Genomic DNA, 20,398 nt, shown 5'->3' on the forward strand with positions numbered 1-20,398 from the left:
CAGAGAGATTATTACCTCCGGGTACAAGATCGAATTTTCTACCCTCCCGGAAAATCGCTTCTTTCTCTCTCGTCCCCCAAAGCAACCGTCCCATTTACCCGGCTTGCTTCAAGCCGTAACATCTCTGGTTGCCGCCGGAGTCGTAGTTCCCGTTCCTTCCGAAGAATGTTTTTCCGGGTTCTACTCGAACCTTTTTGTAGTCCCAAAGAAGGACGGGTCTCTTCTCAACCGCCACGTCCGACCTAGCCACTTCAGAATGGAATCCCTGCGGTCAGTGATCATAGTTACATAGTTATTAAGGTTGAAGGAAGACTTTAAGTCCATCTAGTTCAACCCATAGCCTAGCATGCCCTAACATGTTGATCCAGGGGAAGGCAAAAAAAAACCATGTGGTAAGAGTAAGCGCCATCATGGGGAAAAAAATTCCTTCCCGACCCCACATACGGCAATCAGACTAGTTCCCTGGATCAACGCCTTATCAAGGAATCTAATATATATACCCTGTAATATTATACTTTTCCAGAAAGGTATCCAGTCCCCTCTTAAATTGAAGCAATGAGTCACTCATTACAACATCATACGGCAGAGAGTTCCATAGTTTCACTGCTCTTACAGTAAAGAATCCGCGTCTGTTATTATGCTTAAACCTTCTTTCCTCCAGACGTAGAGGATGCCCCCTTGTCCCTGTCACCGGTCTATGATTAAAAAGATCAGCAGAAAGGTCTTTGTGCTGTCCCCTCATATATTTATAAATTAACATAAGATCACCCCTTAGTCTTCGTTTTTCCAAACTAAATAGCCCCAAGTGTAATAACCTATCTTGGTATGGCAGACCCCCCAGTCCTCCAATAACCTTGGTTGCTCTTCTCTGCACCCGCTCCAGTTCAGCTATGTCTTTCCTATACACCGGAGACCAGAACTGTGCACAGTATTCTAAGTGTGGTCGCACTAGTGACTTGTATAGAGGTAAAATTATGTTCTCCTCATGAGCCTCTATGCCTCTTTTAATGCATCCCACCATGGAACCCGGGGAGTTCCTCTGCTCGGTCGACATCCAAGATGCGTACCTTCATGTCCCCATCTGCGTACGGCATCAGAGATTCCTTCGGTTTGCTATCGGGGACAATCACTCCCAATTCACGGCTCTCCCCTTCGGTTTAGCGTCTGCCCCCAGGGTCTTCACCAAAATCATGGCTGCGGTCATGGCCCTCCTTCGTTCCAGGGGGATCCTCGTTATCCCCTACCTGGACGATCTGTTGATCAAAGGGTCCTCTCGTCTAGACTGTGCCCACAGTCTCCAGGTCTCCCTGGACACACTGACCCGTCTCAGCTGGATTATCAACCGGACCAAGTCCTCTCTGATTCCGTCCCAACGACTGTCCTTCCTGGGCATGTTGTTCGACACAAACTTAGCTCGGGTCTTCCTCCCAGAGGACAAGTTCTCAGTACTCCTCAAGGCGGTCCGCCTTCTCAAACGCCCAGATCCTCAGTCACTTCGTTTCTGCATGGGAGTCCTGGGAAAGATGGTGGCCTCCATGGAGGCTGTTCCTTTCGCCCAGTTCCACACCCGCCCCCTCCAACTATTCCTCCTATCCACCTGGAACAGGTCCTTGGACTCCCTGGACTGTCCCGTCCACCTTCCTCTCCAGGTCCGTCAGCCCCTAACCTGGTGGACGCTGTCCTCCTCTCTCCTGAGAGGAAGATCATTTCTTCCCCCTCAGTGGCAGGTCATCACCACCGATGCCAGCCTTCTCGGGTGGGGAGCAGTCTTCCGACAACACACGGCTCAGGGCCGTTGGACCACCCAGGAAGCTCTCCTTCCCATCAACCTTCTGGAGATCAGGGCAATCTTCCTTGCGTTAATCCGCTGGCAGTCTCTTCTGTCGAATCTTCCCGTCCGCATCCAGTCGGACAACGCCACGGCCGTGGCGCACTTAAATCACCAGGGCGGGACTCGCAGCGGCCAAGTAATGGCAGAAGTGGCAAAGATTCTTCGGTGGGCGGAACGCCACGTTCTGGCCATATCAGCCGTTCATATCCCCGGGGTCGAAAACTGGGCAGCCGACTTTCTCAGTCGCCAGGGCCTGGCAGCGGGCGAGTGGTCTCTCCACCCCGCAGTCTTCAATCAAATTTGCCTCTGCTGGGGTACGCCAGACGTCGATCTTATGGCGTCCCGGATGAACCACAAGGTCCCTCAGTTTGTCGCCAGGTCCCGGGATCCTCTTGCTGTCGGCCACGACGCTTTGGTAATTCCATGGTCCCAGTTTCAGTTTCCCTACCTGTTCCCGCCCCTCCCCTTGATTCCAAGGGTGGTAAAGAAGATCAAGTTGGAAGGGATTCCAGTCATACTGATAGCGCCGGACTGGCCAAGGCGGCCGAGGCACGCCGAGCTCGTAAACATGCTCGCGGACACTCCTTAGAGACTTCCGGATCGGCCAGACCTCTTCTCGCGGGGACCTCTCTTCCACCAGAGTTCTCAGTCGCTGAGTTTAAAGCTATGGCCGTTGAGGCCGCAGTCTTAAAAAACTCTGGTCTCTCTCCCCAGGTCATACAGACCATGATGAGAGCCAGAAAACCGGCTTCTTCCCGTATCTACCACAGATACTGGAAAGCGTTCTTCCGGTGGTGTGAAACTAATGAAGTTTTTCCAATGTCCTTTTCTCTTCCGGATCTTCTCGGTTTCCTCCAGTCTGGTCTCGATTCGGGTTTATCCCTCAGCACACTCAAGGGACAAGTGTCTGCTCTGTCGATCCTCTTCCAGAGTGACCTTTCCTCCATTCACCAGGTTCAGACTTTTCTACAGGGAGTTGCGCATATCGCCCCTCCATTCCGTCGTCCCTTGGAACCTTGGGACCTTAACCTGGTCCTTGGTGCTCTTCAGGCTGCTCCCTTTGAGCCTCTTCATGACGTGCCCTTTTCCCTTCTCTGTTGGAAGGTCGCCTTCCTCATTGCCATTACATCTATCAGGAGGGTCTCCGAGTTGGCAGCCCTGTCATGTCGTTCCCCCTTCCTGATTCTTCATCAGGATAAGGTCGTTCTTTGACCGGTTCCCGAATTCCTTCCCAAGGTGGTCTCGGCTTTCCACATCAACGAAGACATTGTCCTTCCATCATTTTTCCCTTCTCCGGCTCATCCTTTGGAGAAGTCCCTTCACAAGCTTGACGTGGTCAGGGCCATTCGGGTCTATCTTTCTAGAACCGCTCCTTTCCGTCAATCCGATTCTCTCCTTGTCGTTTCCAAGGGTCGTCGGAAGGGCTTTCAAGCGTCTAAATCCACCATTTCGCGCTGGATTCGCTCGGCAATTTCAGAATCGTACCGTGTTCATGAGGCACGTCCTCCTCCGCGGGTGCGAACTCACTCCACCTGAGCTGTCTGAGCTTCTTGGGCTGTTCGCCACCAGGCCTCCGCCTTACAAGTTTGCAAGGCCGCAACCTGGTCATCTTTGCACACGTTTATGAGGTTCTATCGGGTTCATACCCAAGGCTCGTCCGATGCAGGTCTTGGTAGGAAGGTACTGCAGGTGACGGTCGCTCACCTGCCGACCTGAGACCTTTTCTCATTTCCTTTCTACCCACCCTTTTCCGGGACTGCTTTTGGACATCCCATGGTTGTCCTGTGTCCCCCAATGAAGCGATAAAGAAAGAGGGATTTTTGGTACTTACCGTAAAATCTCTTTCTTGGAGCCTTCATTGGGGGACACAGCACCCTCCCTACTTGTTTGTTCTGGTACCGTGTTTGGGGCCTGGAGGCCCTAGTTGAGTTGGTACTTTTACTATTATGAGTTCTGTCGCTTCTCCTACTGCTTTTTGCACTAACTGAGGTATTGGTGCCTGTCGGTGGGTGTATACTGCCAGGGAGGAGCCACGCCTTTTTTCCTTTTTTTGCATAGTGTCAGCCTCATAGCAGCAGCAGCATACACCCATGGTTGTCCTGTGTCCCCCAATGAAGGCTCCAAGAAAGAGATTTTACGGTAAGTACCAAAAATCCCTCTTTTGATGCCTTCAGTGTGAATATACAATTTTCATAATCATGAAAATACAGGAAAATCTTTAAATGAGAAGGTGTGTCCAAACTTTTGGTCTGTACTGTATATATTTTTTTTTTCTTATACTTTATTTTTTAGTCCCCTCAGGGAACATCGATCTGCGAACGTTTGATCGCTTATGCTATCTTGCAGTACCACAACGTGTAGCTGAGCCTCAGAGAAGGGCCAATATGGCAGTTACCTGAGCGTTCAGCAAGCCTCCGTCCGGTGTGACAAACCATCAATTCTCCGTGGTCATCATGTAAATGCCACTATGAGTGATTGACAGCGGCATATATATAGTTGTACAACAGCGATATGAGCGAACTCTGTTTGCTGCTGTTGCTGGCAGATGCCAGCTATATCGAAGTTCCTGATCCTGATCCATACATCCGCCTCACCCATATGACTTAAATTAGCAATATCTGGTCACGAAAGGGTTATATGGCCAACTTCTGCTTGTTTTTTAAGAATATATTTTTTTTTTATTAGTGGAAAAAACCTTTATTTATCTGCCAAATATTGTTTAAATGTGAATTTGATTTTTTTTTCTCTTAATTTCAGTTACCCCATTAGATTATCAGCCTCCGGGCTTCAAAGAAGGGACCTGTGATGGTATGATGTTTGAGGGGGAACCCATGTACCTTAATGTGGGCGAGGTGGCTACACCTTTTCATACCTTAAAAGTAAGAGTTACTACTGAAAAAGACAGGATAGAGAACATTGAAAAGAACATACTAAGGAATGCAGAAATCAAAACCCCCCTAGTAACCACCCAGATGGATGTGGATGAAACTCCAGAGGAAGCTTTAAGTGAAACCAGGGTAGGTATCGGTTTGGGATTGTTACACCTTTTTGAATAGCGGGCTGAGCTTCAGCAGGAGTTTACACCAGAGATGTACTCTAGTCCCCAAGTGGAGTATATTTGTTTGCATCCAGAAGATTCAGCAAAGAAGGGCCCACATGTCTAGATGAAACGTAGCCCGAGAGTATCATTTTTCTGATGATTTATTTTTTTTTATTTAATCAGAACTGTGGTGATTTGGCTTTTATTAATAGACTGCATTTGACAATTGAATTTTAATTGAGCTTCACATTTATTGAAGGCTGCATTTCTGTGAATTAAATAGTGAAATCTGGTTATTATCTTCCAGGCGATGTCCTGAAATTAGATTCCTCAAGCTTATTCCGTTCTACTAAACCAAAAAAAAGCGAAATCAATAAAAGCCAAATGAAATCTGTTGCAGGAAGAATAAACTTGCTCTTTTTTCTTCTTACCTTCGTAAAGGACGAGACGCTTTGTGATTATTCGGTTGATTTGGAGAAAAATGACATCGCAGATTTGAAGGTTGACGGTAAAAAGTGCAAAATGAATGGATGTCATTATGGCGTCTGCGCTATTACGAAGGGGTTGGGTAGTTGTACTGTATGAGTGTTTTCTAGCTGGGATTAGTTGATCCTGCTTTTTCCTAGCTAATAAATGCATGCAGTAATTTGTATGCTTGGAAAGCCCACATAATGTGCATTATATAGCGTATAGGCTGATGAGTGGATGCTCTGTTTTCAGATATTTTAACGGGTGGAAAAAGGAAACATTGTTTGATTACCATCAAAATAAATATAATAAATATAATGTGCAATCCCACAATTGGTTTTTGTTTTGCCTTTTCACTATGTTCAGTAAATGCTAAAACTGACCTGCCATTATGATTCTCCAGGTCATTACGAGTTCATGAACACCAAACATGTATAGGTTCTTTTTTATCTAAGTAGTGGAAAAAAATTGCTAAGTTTGCTACAAAAAAATTGTGCCATTTTCCGATACCCATAGCGTCTCCATTTTTCGTGATCTCGGGCTGGGTGAAGGTTTATTTTTTGCGTGCTGAGCTTACGATTTTAATGATACTATTTTGAAGCAGATAGGATCTTTTGACTGCCTGTTATTGCAACGGAATTCTGGCGTTTTTACTTTTTTTCTCATTTAGCGTTCAGGTTTATTCTTTTTTAATATCGATTGATAGATCGGACAATTCTGAACTCGGTGATACCAAATATGCGTATATTTGTTTTTTAGTGTTTTTCTTTGAATGGGGCGATGATTTTAACTTTTATATATTTTTCTTTTTTTTTAATAGTTTTAAAAACATTTTTTTTTACTTTTGCCATGCTTCAATAGTCTCAATGGGAGACTAGAAGCTGCCATAACCCGATCGGCTCTGCTGCATACAGGCGGCGCATGTCAGCTGTTAGCGGCGCATGTCAGCTGTTCAAAACAGAGCCAGAGCAGTAAATCCCTATAGAAATGGCTAGTACTGACAGCCTTTAACCCCTTTCTAATGCAGGATATAATGGGACAGCCTATGTTCGTTCCTCGCTTATGAAGCGGATACAAGAGCTGAGCCCCACCATACTGGGCAATTGAGCCCACTGCTGCGACTGCAGCAAGCTCCAATCTCTGCATATTGCACTGACATTGCATGTGTAGCCAAGGCTTCATAGGAGAATGTCATTGTCTCTATATACAACAGTACTCTACTAGAACATACTATCCCTGCCCCCTAATGTCAGCCAGCTGTCTGTGCGCTGCTGTAGGGGCCAGGGACTAAGACAATACTGTACAAGAACACGTGGTCAGACCATATATGCCCTCCACAATACTCCTTAATGTCAGCCAGCTCTCTGTGCACTGCTGTAGGGGCCGGGTATTACAACAATACTGTACAAGAACATGTGGTCAGACCATCCCGCTCCTCCGCAGCGCCCCCTAAAGTCATCCAGCTGTCTGTGCACTGCTGTAGGGGCCAAGGACTACAATGGTACAGTACAAGAACACGTGGTCAGACTATGCCAGCCCTCTGCAGTGTCCACTAATGTCAGCCAGCTATCTGTTCACTGCTGTAGGGGCAGAGGACTATAACAGTACTGTAGAAGAATAAACGGTCAGACCATCCCAACCCTCCACAGTGCCCCCTAATGTCAGCCAGCTGTCTGTGCACTGCTGTAGGGGTTGGGGACAGCACAGTAGTAATGCCAGTGCCTGGGCTATCAGGAGAAATGTCTCACCAAGGTTTTTTGTAAAGAGCACAGAGCTGAATAATATAAAGCTCTTGTGTAATCTACTGCTATATTTCTGTATTCTCAGAACTTAACCTTACCTGCCAAGAAGATGACAGCATGAAGTGCGAGGAAACAACTAGTCAGAAATCACAGGTGCCTGTGCCATAATCTTATGACATCAGAAAATAACTAATTGTTCAAATTAACGTTATGTCAAATGTATTTTTTAGTTTGGATGATAGCACGATATCAGGCTGCGCTGCTGTAATAAAGAATCCTTGGGACCAAGATGAGTTAAACGGTTTCTTTTTCCACAGCGCATCTCAATGGTGGACTAACGTTTTTTTCGGATGCAATTGTTGTTTTTCTTTCGCCGGTTTCACACTCATCGTAGGGAAATACGGTCCGTTTTTTTACAGGCGTAATATGCAGGAATGATCCCAAAACAGTGATCCGCATGTCATCCGTAGGCAGGGTGTGGCTGGGTATTTTACACATGGAATCCGTATGGCATCCGATTTTCTCGCCGGCTTGCAAAATGGACATAGAATGGATTCATGGGCTCAAATATTTGTGAAAACATATATACAGTATATATATGTATATATATATATATATATATATATATATATATATATAAATATACATATGTCAGTGAGACACATATATATATATTTATATTTCAAACAGCGCTAGATAGCATAAAAACCGGTAATTCAATTGCCAGCTTTTGCTATCTCCTAATCCAACCCGACAGGATATGAGACATGGTTTACATACAGTAAACCATTTTATATCCGTTATTGTTTTACATATTCTTCACTATAATGTTAGTAGTGTGTGTGTGCAAAATTTAGGGGCTCTAGCTGTTAAAATAAAGGGTTAAATCACGGAAAAAACTGGCGTGAGCTCCCGTGCAATTTTCTCCACCAGAGTGGGAAAGCCAGTGACTGAGGGCAGATATTAATAGCCTAGAGAGGGACCATGGCTATTGCCCCCCCCCCTTCCCGGCTAAAAACATCTTCCCCCAGCCACCCCAGAAAAGGCACACCTGTAAGATGCGCCTATTCTGGCACTTAGCCTCTCTCTTCCCACTCCCGAGTAGTGGTGAGATATGGGGTAATAAAGGGTTAATGTCACCTTGCTATTGTATGGTGACATTAAGTCTGGTTAATAATGGAGATGTGTCAATGAGACACTTATCCATTATTAATCCTATATTAATAAAGGGTTAATAATACACACACACATTGTGAATAAAGTATTTTAATGAAATAAATTCACACATGGGGTTGTAAAATCTTTATTATACGCTTAATCCACCTGAAGAACCTCGTTCTGTAAAAGTAAAAAAAAGAAAAAATCAACAATCAGTCATGTCCCACGCTGTAAATCCATCTGAAGGGGTTAAATAATTTTACAACCAGAAGCCTGCTAATGCAGCTGTGCCCCTGGCTGTAAAAACTGGGGAATGAATTGAAAGCAGGGGAGCGTAGCTACCTAGACTTGCGGTGCTGCGCCCCCTACTGGCATAACCTCATGTGAACTCTAGCGTGGGAATTTTTCTGAATATTTTCTCACACTAGAGTTCATATGAGTTTATGCCAGCAAGGGGCGCAGCACCGCAAGTCTACGATGCTACGTTCCCCTGCTTTCAATTCATTCCCCAGTTTTTACAGACAGGGGCGGCTGCATTAGCATGATGGTGTCTTATTGACATCTCTCCATCATTAACCAGGCTTAATGTCACCTTACAATAGCAAGGTGACATTAACCCTTTATTACCCCATATCCCACAGCTACTCGAGAGTGGGAAGAAAGAGGCTAAGATCCGGAATTGGCGCGTCTTGCAGATGCGCATTTTCTGGGGTGGCTTGGGGCAGATGTTTTTAGCCGGGGGGGGGGGGGGCAATAACCATGGTCCCTCTCTAGGCTATTAATATCTGCCCTCAGTCACAGGCTTTCCCACTCTGGCGGACAAAATTGCGTGGGAGCCCACGCCAGTTTTTTCAGTGATTTAACCCTTTATTTTAACAGCTAGAGCCCCCAAATTTTGCACACATGCACTTGTAACATTATTAGTGAGGAATATGTAAAAAAATAAGGGATGTGAAATGGTTTACTGTATGTAAACCATGTCTCATACACTGTCGAGTTTGATAAGGAGATAGCAAAAGCCGGCAATTGAATTACCGGCTTTTAAGCTATCTAGCTCTGTATTAAATAAATAAATATATATATATATATAAAATTGTCTAACGGTTTTTCTGCCTGTCTTGGAAATCCCGCGTCTCTGATTGGTCGAGGCCGCCTGGGCCTCGACCAATCAGCGACGGGCACAGTATCGACATAGATGTCATAATGGAAATCCCGCGTCTCTGATTGGTCGAGGCCTGGCGGCCTCGACCAATCGGCGACGGGCACAGCATGGCGACAATGATGTCATAAAGGTTGCCTCGACCAATCAGCGACGGGCATAGTCTGCCGCGAATTCGCCTCGAGCAATCAGCGACGGGCACAGTATCGACGTAGATGTCATAATGGTTGCCATGGCGATGATGATGTCAAAAAGGTTGCCTCGACCAATCAGCGACGGGCACAGTCTGCCGCGAATTCTGGAATCATCATTGTCCATATACTACGGGGACATGCATATTCTAGAATACCCGACCACAGTCTAGTATATACAGTGGGGCAAAAAAGTATTTAGTCAGTCAGCAATAGTGCAAGTTCCACCACTTAAAAAGATGAGAGGCATCTGTAAATTACATCATAGGTAGACCTCAACTATGGGAGACAAATTGAGAAAAAAAAATCCAGAAAATCACATTGTCTGTTTTTTTATCATTTTATTTGCATATTATGGTGGAAAATAAGTATTTGGTCAGAAACAAAATTTCATCTCAAAACTTTGTAATATATCCTTTGTTGGCAATGACAGAGGTCAAACGTTTTCTGTAAGTCTTCACAAGGTTGCCACACACTGTTGTTGGTATGTTGGCCCATTCCTCCGTGCAGATCTCCTCTAGAGCAGTGATGTTTTTGGCTTTTCGCTTGGCAACACGGACTTTCAACTCCCTCCAAAGGTTTTCTATAGGGTTGAGATCTGGAGACTGGCTAGGCCACTCCAGGACCTTGAAATGCTTCTTACGAAGCCACTCCTTCGTTGCCCTGGCGGTGTGCTTTGGATCATTGTCATGCTGAAAGACCCAGCCACGTTTCATCTTCAATGCCCTTGCTGATGGAAGGAGGTTTGCACTCAAAATCTCACGATACATGGCCCCATTCATTCTTTCATGTACCCGGATCAGTCGTCCTGGCCCCTTTGCAGAGAAACAGCCCCAAAGCATGATGTTTCCACCACCATGCTTTACAGTAGGTATGGTGTTTGATGGATGCAACTCAGTATTCTTTTTCCTCCAAACACGACAAGTTGTGTTTCTACCAAACAGTTCCAGTTTGGTTTCATCAGACCATAGGACATTCTCCCAAAACTCCTCTGGATCATCCAAATGCTCTCTAGCAAACTTCAGACGGGCCCGGACATGTACTGGCTTAAGCAGTGGGACACGTCTGGCACTGCAGGATCTGAGTCCATGGTGGCGTAGTGTGTTACTTATGGTAGGCTTTGTTACATTGGTCCCAGCTCTCTGCAGTTCATTCACTAGGTCCCCCAGCGTGGTTCTGGGATTTTTGCTCACTGTTCTTGTGATCATTCTGACCCCACGGGGTGGGATTTTGCGTGGAGCCCCAGATCGAGGGAGATTATCAGTGGTCTTGAATGTCTTCCATTTTCTAATTATTGCTCCCACTGTTGATTTCTTCACTCCAAGCTGGTTGGCTATTGCAGATTCAGTCTTCCCAGCCTGGTGCAGGGCTACAATTTTGTTTCTGGTGTCCTTTGACAGCTCTTTGGTCTTCACCATAGTGGAGTTTGGAGTCAGACTGTTTGAGGGTGTGCACAGGTGTCTTTTTATACTGATAACAAGTTTAAACAGGTGCCATTACTACAGGTAATGAGTGGAGGAAAGAGGAGACTCTTAAAGAAGAAGTTACAGGTCTGTGAGAGCCAGAAATCTTGATTGTTTGTTTGTGACCAAATACTTATTTTCCACCATAATATGCAAATAAAATGATAAAAAAACAGACAATGTGATTTTCTGGATTTTTTTTTCTCAGTTTGTCTCCCATAGTTGAGGTCTACCTATGATGTAAATTACAGACGCCTCTCATCTTTTTAAGTGGTGGAACTTGCACTATTGCTGACTGACTAAATACTTTTTTGCCCCACTGTATATATATATATATATATATATATATATATATATATATATATATATATACTGTGGTGATACGCTACCTGAGTGTGTTGGGGGACACTGGCTTGGCATGGAATTTAAGCACTCAGGCACGATTTCTCCACTTAAACAGTCTATTCCGGTTTATTAAACATCATAAACCATAACACGAACAGTTCATTATTTACATCAACGGAACACATTAACCATCGATAGTCTATTCCAATGGCAGATCCGTGTCTGCCCGTAACCCCTTGTTACCTGGAGTTACCTTACTGGAGCTCCGGCTTAATATACTGACTCCTGCCAGTGCTGGTTCACAGGGGAAAGCTGCCTCACTGGGATCACCGTCCTTGTGACCAGGGCACCTCGGATAGTCCAGACCCACAGTAGGAACTGTAGCCTCCCCAATGCAGAAGCCGTCACAGGCTCTTTAGTTGCAGCCTTTCCATGCGCTTCCAGGAAGTCCAATCACAGGCACTTCCAACCCACAGGCCATCAGTCCATGATCTTACCAGGTGCTTGCAGGACTCCAGTCCATACCAGGACAATCCAACACCTCGTCCACTAAGTCCACGGTCTCAGGTGCTTCCAGGAAGACTCCACTCACAGGAGCTTCCAACACCGACCATCCAGGACCTTGCACAGGAACCATGTGACCCACACCCTGGTCACATTACATACCTGTAACCACTCCCCTGGGTGGGAGTGTGGGTGTGTGGGGCTAGTTTGACCCTCCCAACTCTCATAACTAGCCCTGCCAATCTCTCATTAGAACTACACAATCACACGTGGGACTACAGGTCCCAGCACACCAACTTAACTTCAGACTGACAGCGCAGAGTGACCTCCTCTGCGACACACACACCGGCGATTTATAATCCTGCCGGACTTTCTCTCATCACCATTATGCCTCCAAGCGCATCTTGAAGGGCACACACAGCGCCCCCTGACTGTAACATTGGTCACTGCACCACATACCTCCCCCCTTTGTTCAACCCTATTGGGGTGGACACATGACATAAACCCGGGGTTCCGATACCGGGAACCCACGTCACCTTTGATAGGCCTCCCCCGCCCCCAGCGGTCAGTTTGTCGGCCTTGGGCTTCAACCCTTGAGTCACCACCTGTCTGTGTCAGCAGACCCTTTTTGGTCAACCCACTTACAGTCGAGCTGACTGTCTGGTCTGAGTCTGACCCTTCGCTACTACGTCTGCTACCAGGTCTCCCACCTCGGTCACTCAGCCCTGAGCTAACAGAGGAGTCACTTCTTTGCACTCTTCTATTCTTTAGGGTATCTTTTCGTATCTCCATACCCTGGGTTGGAAGTGGTCGCTGTTGTGAATTTGGATTCTGGGCTCCCCCGGTGGCCGCTTGTGGAATTGGACTTGTCATCCTCTTTCCTGTTTCACCTGGTTCCATCAGTAGTGGGTGTCGCTATTTAAGCTCATTTCTCTGGTGGTTTCTTGCCGGTCAACAATGTTATCTGATGCCTCTCAGTGCTTGTTCCTGCTTCTAGACAACTACTAGATAAGTTGGACTTTTGTCCATGTTTTGTTTTGCCTATTTGTTCCAGTTCACAGCTGAAGTTTTGTTACTGTGTCTGGAAAGCTCTCGTTGATCAGGGATTGCTACTCTGGCGTTATGAGTTAATGCCAGAGTTTAAGGTAATCTCTGGATGGTGTTTTGTTAGTGTTTTTCTGCTGACCATGAAAGTATACTATCTGTCTTCTGCTATCTAGTAAGCGGACCTCAAATTTGCTAAGACTATTTTCCTGCTGCGTTTGTTGTTTCATCTGAACTCACCGTCATTATATGTGGGGGGCTACTGTCTTCTTTGGAATATTTCTCTAGAGGTGAGCCAGGTCTTATATTTCCCTCTGCTAGCTATTTAGGTCTTAGGCCAGAGCTGGGCATCTAGCGATAAATAGGAAATGCTACCTGGCTATTTCTAGTTGCGCGGCAGGCTTAGTTCATGGTCAGTATAGTTCCATCTTCCGAGAGCTTGTCCCTCTATAGGCTTGCTATGATCTCTGCCTGCAGAGATCATGAGAGTTTGACCGGCCCGTAAAGTGTTAAAGACCCAGGTTGAGAAAGGAGAGTTATAAGAAGTCTGCTGGAATTTTTTTTTTTTTTTCCCTCCAGTCTGCCTTGCTGCAGTCTTTTTTTCTCTCTCTCCTCCTAATCTCTGTATGCTCTGTGTGCACCTGACAATAATGGATCTCCAGAGTGTGACTGCGGGTTTGAATAATCTCATCACGAAAGTACAAAATTTACAAGATTTTGTGGTACATGCTCCGGTATCTGAGCCGAGAATTCCTTTGCCGGAGTTCTTCACAGGGAATAGAGCTAGCTTCCAGAATTTCCGAAATAATTGTAAGCTTTATTTGTCCCTGAAGTCTCGTTCAGCTGGAGACCCTGCTCAGCAGGTTAGGATTGTGATTTCCTTGCTCAGGGGTGACCCTCAAGATTGGGCCTTCTCATTGCCAGCAGGGGATCCTGCGTTACGCGATGTGGATGCGTTTTTTCTGGCCTTGGGCTTGCTTTATGAGGAACCTCATTTGGAACTTCAGGCAGAAAAAACTTTGATGGCACTATCTCAGGGGCAAGACGAAGCTGAAGTTTTCTGCCAAAAATTCCGTAAATGGTCTGTGCTTACTCAGTGGAATGAGTGCGCCTTGGCGGCAACTTTCAGAGAAGGTCTCTCTGATGCCGTTAAGGATGTTATGGTGGGGTTCCCTTTGCCTGCAGGTCTGAATGAGTCCATGACAATGGCTATTCAGATTGATAGGCGTCTGCGGGAGCGCAAACCGGTGCACCATCTGGCGGTGTCTATGGAAAAGACGCCAGAAAGTATGCAGTGTGATAGAATTCTGTCCAGGAGCGAGCGACAGAATTTTAGACGGAAGAATGGATTGTGTTTCTATTGTGGGGATTCTACTCATGTTATATCAGCATGCTCTAGGCGTACAAAGAAGCTTGATAAGTCTGTTTCCATTGGCACCATTCAGTCTAAGTTTATTTTGTCTGTAACCCTGATTTGCTCTTTGTCATCCATTGCCACGGACGCCTATGTTGACTCTGGCGCCGCTCTGAGTCTTATGGATTGGTCCTTTGCCAATCGTTGTGGTTTTGATTTAGAGCCTTTGGAGACTCTTATTCCTCTGAAGGGGATTGACTCCACCCCATTGGCTAATAATAAACCACAATACTGGACACAAGTAACCATGCGTATCAATCCGGATCACCAGGAGATTATTCGTTTCCTGGTGCTGTATAATTTACATGACGATTTGGTACTGGGATTGCCATGGTTGCAGTCTCACAACCCAGTCTTGGACTGGAGAGCAATGTCTGTGTTGAGCTGGGGATGTAAGGGTATTCATGGGGACGTACCTTTGGTTTCTATTTCGTCGTCCATTCCCTCTGAAGTCCCTGAGTTCCTCTCTGATTATCAAGACGTCTTTGACGAACCCAAGCTTGGGTCGTTACCTCCGCACCGTGAGTGCGATTGTGCCATAGATTTGATACCGGGTTGTAAATATCCAAAGGGTCGTTTGTTTAATTTGTCTGTGCCGGAACATGCTGCTATGCGGGAATATATAAAGGAGTCTTTGGAAAAGGGACATATTCGTCCATCTTCTTCTCCCTTGGGAGCTGGGTTTTTCTTTGTCTCAAAAAAAGACGGCTCTTTGAGACCATGTATTGATTATCGGCTTCTGAATAAGATCACTGTTAAGTATCAATACCCATTGCCATTGCTTACTGATTTGTTTGCTCGTATAGAGGGTGCTAAGTGGTTCTCTAAAATTGATCTTCGTGGGGCGTATAATTTGGTGCGGATCAGGCAGGGGGATGAGTGGAAGACCGCATTTAATACGCCCGAGGGCCACTTTGAGTATTTGGTCATGCCTTTTGGTCTTTCTAATGCCCCTTCAGTTTTCCAGTCTTTTATGCATGATATTTTCCGCGATTTTCTGGATAAATTTATGATAATATATCTGGATGATATTCTGATTTTTTCTGATGACTGGGACTCTCATGTCCAGCAGGTCAGGAGAGTTTTTCAGGTTCTGCGGTCTAATTCTTTATGTGTGAAGGGGTCTAAGTGCGTTTTTGGGGTCCAGAAAATTTCCTTTTTGGGGTATATTTTTTCTCCCTCTTCCATTGAGATGGATCCCGTCAAGGTGCAAGCTATTTGTGACTGGACTCAGCCCTCCTCTCTTAAGGGTCTTCAGAGATTTTTGGGCTTTGCCAACTTTTACCGCCGATTTATTGCTGGTTTTTCGGATGTCGTTAAACCACTGACTGATTTGACCAGACAAGGCGCTGATGTTGCTAATTGGTCCCCTCATGCTGTAGAGGCCTTTCAGGAGCTTAAGCGCCGTTTTGCCTCTGCCCCTGTGTTGCGTCAGCCTGATGTGAATCTGCCTTTTCAGGTTGAGGTTGACGCTTCGGAGATCGGAGCTGGGGCAGTGTTGTCGCAGAAAGGTTCCGACTGCTCCGTCATTAGGCCTTGTGCCTTCTTTTCTCGCAAATTTTCGCCCGCAGAGCGGAATTATGATGTTGGGAATCGGGAGCTTTTGGCCATGAAGTGGGCGTTTGAGGAGTGGCGCCATTGGCTCGAGGGGGCTAGGCATCAGGTGGTGGTATTGACTGACCACAAAAATTTGATTTATCTTGAGACTGCCAGACGCCTGAATCCTAGACAGGCGCGCTGGTCTTTATTTTTTTCTCGCTTTAATTTTGTGGTGTCATACCTACCGGGTTCTAAGAATGTTAAGGCAGATGCCCTTTCTAGGAGTTTTGACCCGGACTCTCCTGGTAATTCTGAACCCACAGGTATCCTTAGGGAGGGAGTAATTTTGTCGGCCGTTTCTCCTGATCTGCGGCGGTCCTTGCAAGAGTTTCAGGCGGATAGACCGGATCGTTGTCCGCCTGATAGACTGTTTGTTCCGGATGATTGGACCAGCAGAGTCATCTCTGAGGTACATTCTTCTGCATTGGCAGGTCATCCCGGAATTTTTGGTACCAGGGATTTGGTGGCAAGATCCTTCTGGTGGCCTTCCCTGTCACGAGATGTGCGAGTCTTTGTGCAGTCATGTGACGTTTGTGCTCGGGCCAAGTCTTGTAGTTCTCGGGCTAGCGGACTGCTGTTGCCCTTGCCTATTCCTAAGAGGCCTTGGACACACATCTCGATGGATTTTATTTCAGATCTGCCTGTTTCCCAGAAGATGTCTGTCATCTGGGTGGTCTGTGACCGTTTCTCTAAAATGGTCCATTTGGTTCCTCTGCCCAAGTTGCCTTCTTCTTCTGAGTTGGTTCCTCTGTTTTTTCAGAATGTTGTCCGATTGCACGGTATTCCTGAGAATATTGTTTCTGACAGAGGTACCCAATTTGTGTCTAGATTTTGGCGGGCATTCTGTGCTAGGATGGGCATAGATTTGTCTTTTTCATCTGCTTTTCACCCTCAGACTAATGGCCAGACCGAGCGGACTAATCAGACCCTTGAGACATATCTGAGGTGTTTTGTCTCTGCTGACCAGGATGATTGGGTTGCTTTTTTGCCATTGGCAGAGTTCGCCCTCAATAATCGGGCCAGTTCTTCCACCTTGGTGTCCCCGTTTTTCTGTAATTCGGGGTTTCACCCTCGATTTTCCTCCGGTCAGGTGGAATCCTCGGATTGTCCTGGAGTGGATGCGGTGGTGGAGAGATTGCATCACATCTGGGGGCAGGTTATGGACAATTTGAAGTTGTCCCAGGAGAAGACTCAGCGTTTTGCCAACCGTCATCGTCGTGTTGGTTCTCGGCTTTGTGTTGGAGATTTAGTGTGGTTGTCTTCTCGTTTTGTCCCTATGAGGGTCTCTTCTCCTAAGTTTAAACCTCGGTTCATCGGCCCTTATAGAATATTGGAGATTCTTAATCCTGTTTCTTTCCGTTTGGACCTCCCTGCGTCCTTTTCCATTCATAACGTTTTTCATCGGTCGTTATTGCGCAGGTATGAGGTACCTGTTGTACCTTCAGTTGAGCCTCCTGCTCCGGTGTTGGTTGAGGGTGAGTTGGAGTACGTTGTGGAGAAAATTTTGGACTCTCGTGTTTCCAGACGGAAACTCCAGTATCTGGTCAACTGGAAGGGTTACGGCCAGGAGGATAATTCTTGGGTCAATGCATCTGATGTTCATGCTTCTGATCTTGTTCGTGCCTTCCATAGGGCTCATCCTGGTCGCCCTGGTGGATCTGGTGAGGGTTCGGTGCCCCCTCCTTGAGGGGGGGGTACTGTTGTGAATTTGGATTCTGGGCTCCCCCGGTGGCCGCTTGTGGAATTGGACTTGTCATCCTCTTTCCTGTTTCACCTGGTTCCATCAGTAGTGGGTGTCGCTATTTAAGCTCATTTCTCTGGTGGTTTCTTGCCGGTCAACAATGTTATCTGATGCCTCTCAGTGCTTGTTCCTGCTTCTAGACAACTACTAGATAAGTTGGACTTTTGTCCATGTTTTGTTTTGCCTATTTGTTCCAGTTCACAGCTGAAGTTTTGTTACTGTGTCTGGAAAGCTCTCGTTGATCAGGGATTGCTACTCTGGCGTTATGAGTTAATGCCAGAGTTTAAGGTAATCTCTGGATGGTGTTTTGTTAGTGTTTTTCTGCTGACCATGAAAGTATACTATCTGTCTTCTGCTATCTAGTAAGCGGACCTCAAATTTGCTAAGACTATTTTCCTGCTGCGTTTGTTGTTTCATCTGAACTCACCGTCATTATATGTGGGGGGCTACTGTCTTCTTTGGAATATTTCTCTAGAGGTGAGCCAGGTCTTATATTTCCCTCTGCTAGCTATTTAGGTCTTAGGCCAGAGCTGGGCATCTAGCGATAAATAGGAAATGCTACCTGGCTATTTCTAGTTGCGCGGCAGGCTTAGTTCATGGTCAGTATAGTTCCATCTTCCGAGAGCTTGTCCCTCTATAGGCTTGCTATGATCTCTGCCTGCAGAGATCATGACAGGTCGCCATCTTATATTCTGCAGCTGTTTATTAATCTTCAGACGTTCCAGTCTTAGCTGCTCTATCTCCTTTAGATACGTCACCCGGTATTCAAGAAGCATTCGAATGTTCCTGAGGCTATTTACTGAGCCAATTACAACAAATGGAATCATCTCATCTTCACCAGTTACCTGGACTTCGCCAACATCTGGAATCCTCACTCTTGCCACACCTGATCTATTCACCAGGTCCTGCATCACTTTTCCAAATCTTCCAATGATTTTCCCCACCAGACTTCTGGGTACTTGAACAATGTCTTCTACAAAGCCCAGCCGACTTTGAACTTTCCTGGTATGCTTCAAACGTCGAGCGGCTTCCTTATTTTTCAACAAGATCATCTGTTTCGTACGGAGACATTGTAGGTGCATATCCTTCATGATAGCCACCCGCTTCACTGTGACTTCCATAGTCGACAATATCACCAACTGTTTAGTCTCTGGTGCCCAGTGCACACTACATGCTTCCACTGCTTTTCTAAAGGCCTCATGCACACCTTCACTGGTACAGGCTTCTTGCACCTCTTCGGGTACATCAATCACACTTGAAGAGCGGGGTCTCACTCTCTTCATGGACAGACGGCTTCTGTTCTTCCATGTACCTTTCCATTAAGACATCTGCCACGACCGGGTGACTGTCTTGTTCTGTTTTTTTGCGCCAATTCTTCCTCCGCTTTGCACTCTTCCAGATCCCTGGCCAGGATGGGCACTGACAGCTCCACCTCGTTACCACTTTGGCACCGGCACGATAAGTTTGCAACCACCAACTCTTTCTCTTGCAGAAGACCATTTAATGCTTCCCTGAGCACATCCACATCTTCCCTTAAGGCTTTATTCACACTTTGCCACGTTGACAGGTGACCTCAGAGCTCAGAGACTTCCTTCTCCAGCTCATCCACCCTGTGCTCAGCTGCTTGTCTCAGATGCCTTAACTCGGCCTGTAAATCTGTTACCTTTTGCTTCTCATGAGACAACTCATTAGTGAGATCCTGGACCTCCTCTTTATCAACCTTCTCAGAGGGTGCAATTTGTTCAGCCCCTTTGCCTCTTTTACGTCTCCGGCGATGGGAGGAAGACTTGCCACTTGTACTTAAGTCAGCTATACTGCACTCTTTTCCGCTGGCATCATCATCTGAATGGGAGTCATCACCACCCAATCGGTCATCCTGTAACCCGCAGTCGCCCCTTACACAGGTCATAATTTCTGTTATGGCTGCCCCTGCCATCCTGACTTTACCTTGTGGAGCACTGTCGTTCCCCTGTGTCAGTGTTTCTGTCCGCACAACCTCGTACTCAGCTCTAGTGGTTGCTACTGGTAATGAAACGTCACAGTCACCCCCAGACTCTGTGTCACACCCCACAACATGGTGAACGCTCAACTTGCTTTCTAATAGGGTGTCAGCTACACCGGTTTTATTTAACACACCACTACCAGTCATCTTGGGGTACATGTCAGGTGACATCATGTCAGTAAGTTGGGCAGACGAACCCTTCACACTGGTCACGCCGATGTCCGACCCGTCAATTCTGGGATGTATTACTGACTTAATGTATGCCCCTGAAACAACAGAGAGACTTCCATCCTCCTGCTGTAGAGGAACGCCCTCCTCCCACAAGTCTGAGAATAACTTACAGTCCCGGCCTACTATCACCGGACAAGGTAGGTTAGGAACTATGGTGGCCTCCAGACTTGTAAGACCCCTGGCCGTCTCGAGTTGCACTAAGGCCACTGAATAAACCTTAGTGTCCCCATGGATGCATGTGACCTCAATCTTTCTTTCAGACATAACAAATTTATCTCCTACAGCCCTCACCTGGGTCACCGAATCAACCAGACCAAAAACATCCTCTATATCTGCGTTCAACTCTAGAACACACCCACGCAGCTTCTTACCAGGAGGGTAGTTCACATGGCAAATTGGACACACATAGTACCATTGTGTCTGGCAACAGTCCGTTTGTGCCACCTTTTTAGTTTCAGGAGGCTCT

At 46.3% G+C, this 20,398-nt stretch overlaps 1 protein-coding gene across 7 annotated transcripts in view; it reads left to right on the forward strand.

Moving 5' to 3' along the window:
- The window catches only part of HORMAD1 (HORMA domain containing 1), an 85,078-nt gene that overhangs the window by 18,363 nt on the left and 46,317 nt on the right, over window positions 1-20,398 (forward strand). For all 7 annotated transcript variants that reach the window (XM_077257727.1, XM_077257717.1, XM_077257720.1 and 4 more), the window contains 3 exons: window positions 4,589-4,848; window positions 5,313-5,379; window positions 7,167-7,234. In XM_077257727.1, coding sequence (XP_077113842.1) covers window positions 4,589-4,848; window positions 5,313-5,379; window positions 7,167-7,234 — 395 coding nt within the window. The remainder of the gene's footprint in view (window positions 1-4,588; window positions 4,849-5,312; window positions 5,380-7,166; window positions 7,235-20,398) is intronic.

This window comes from Ranitomeya variabilis, chromosome 1, assembly GCF_051348905.1.
Source record: "Ranitomeya variabilis isolate aRanVar5 chromosome 1, aRanVar5.hap1, whole genome shotgun sequence".
Taxonomy (NCBI): Eukaryota; Metazoa; Chordata; class Amphibia; order Anura; family Dendrobatidae; genus Ranitomeya; species Ranitomeya variabilis.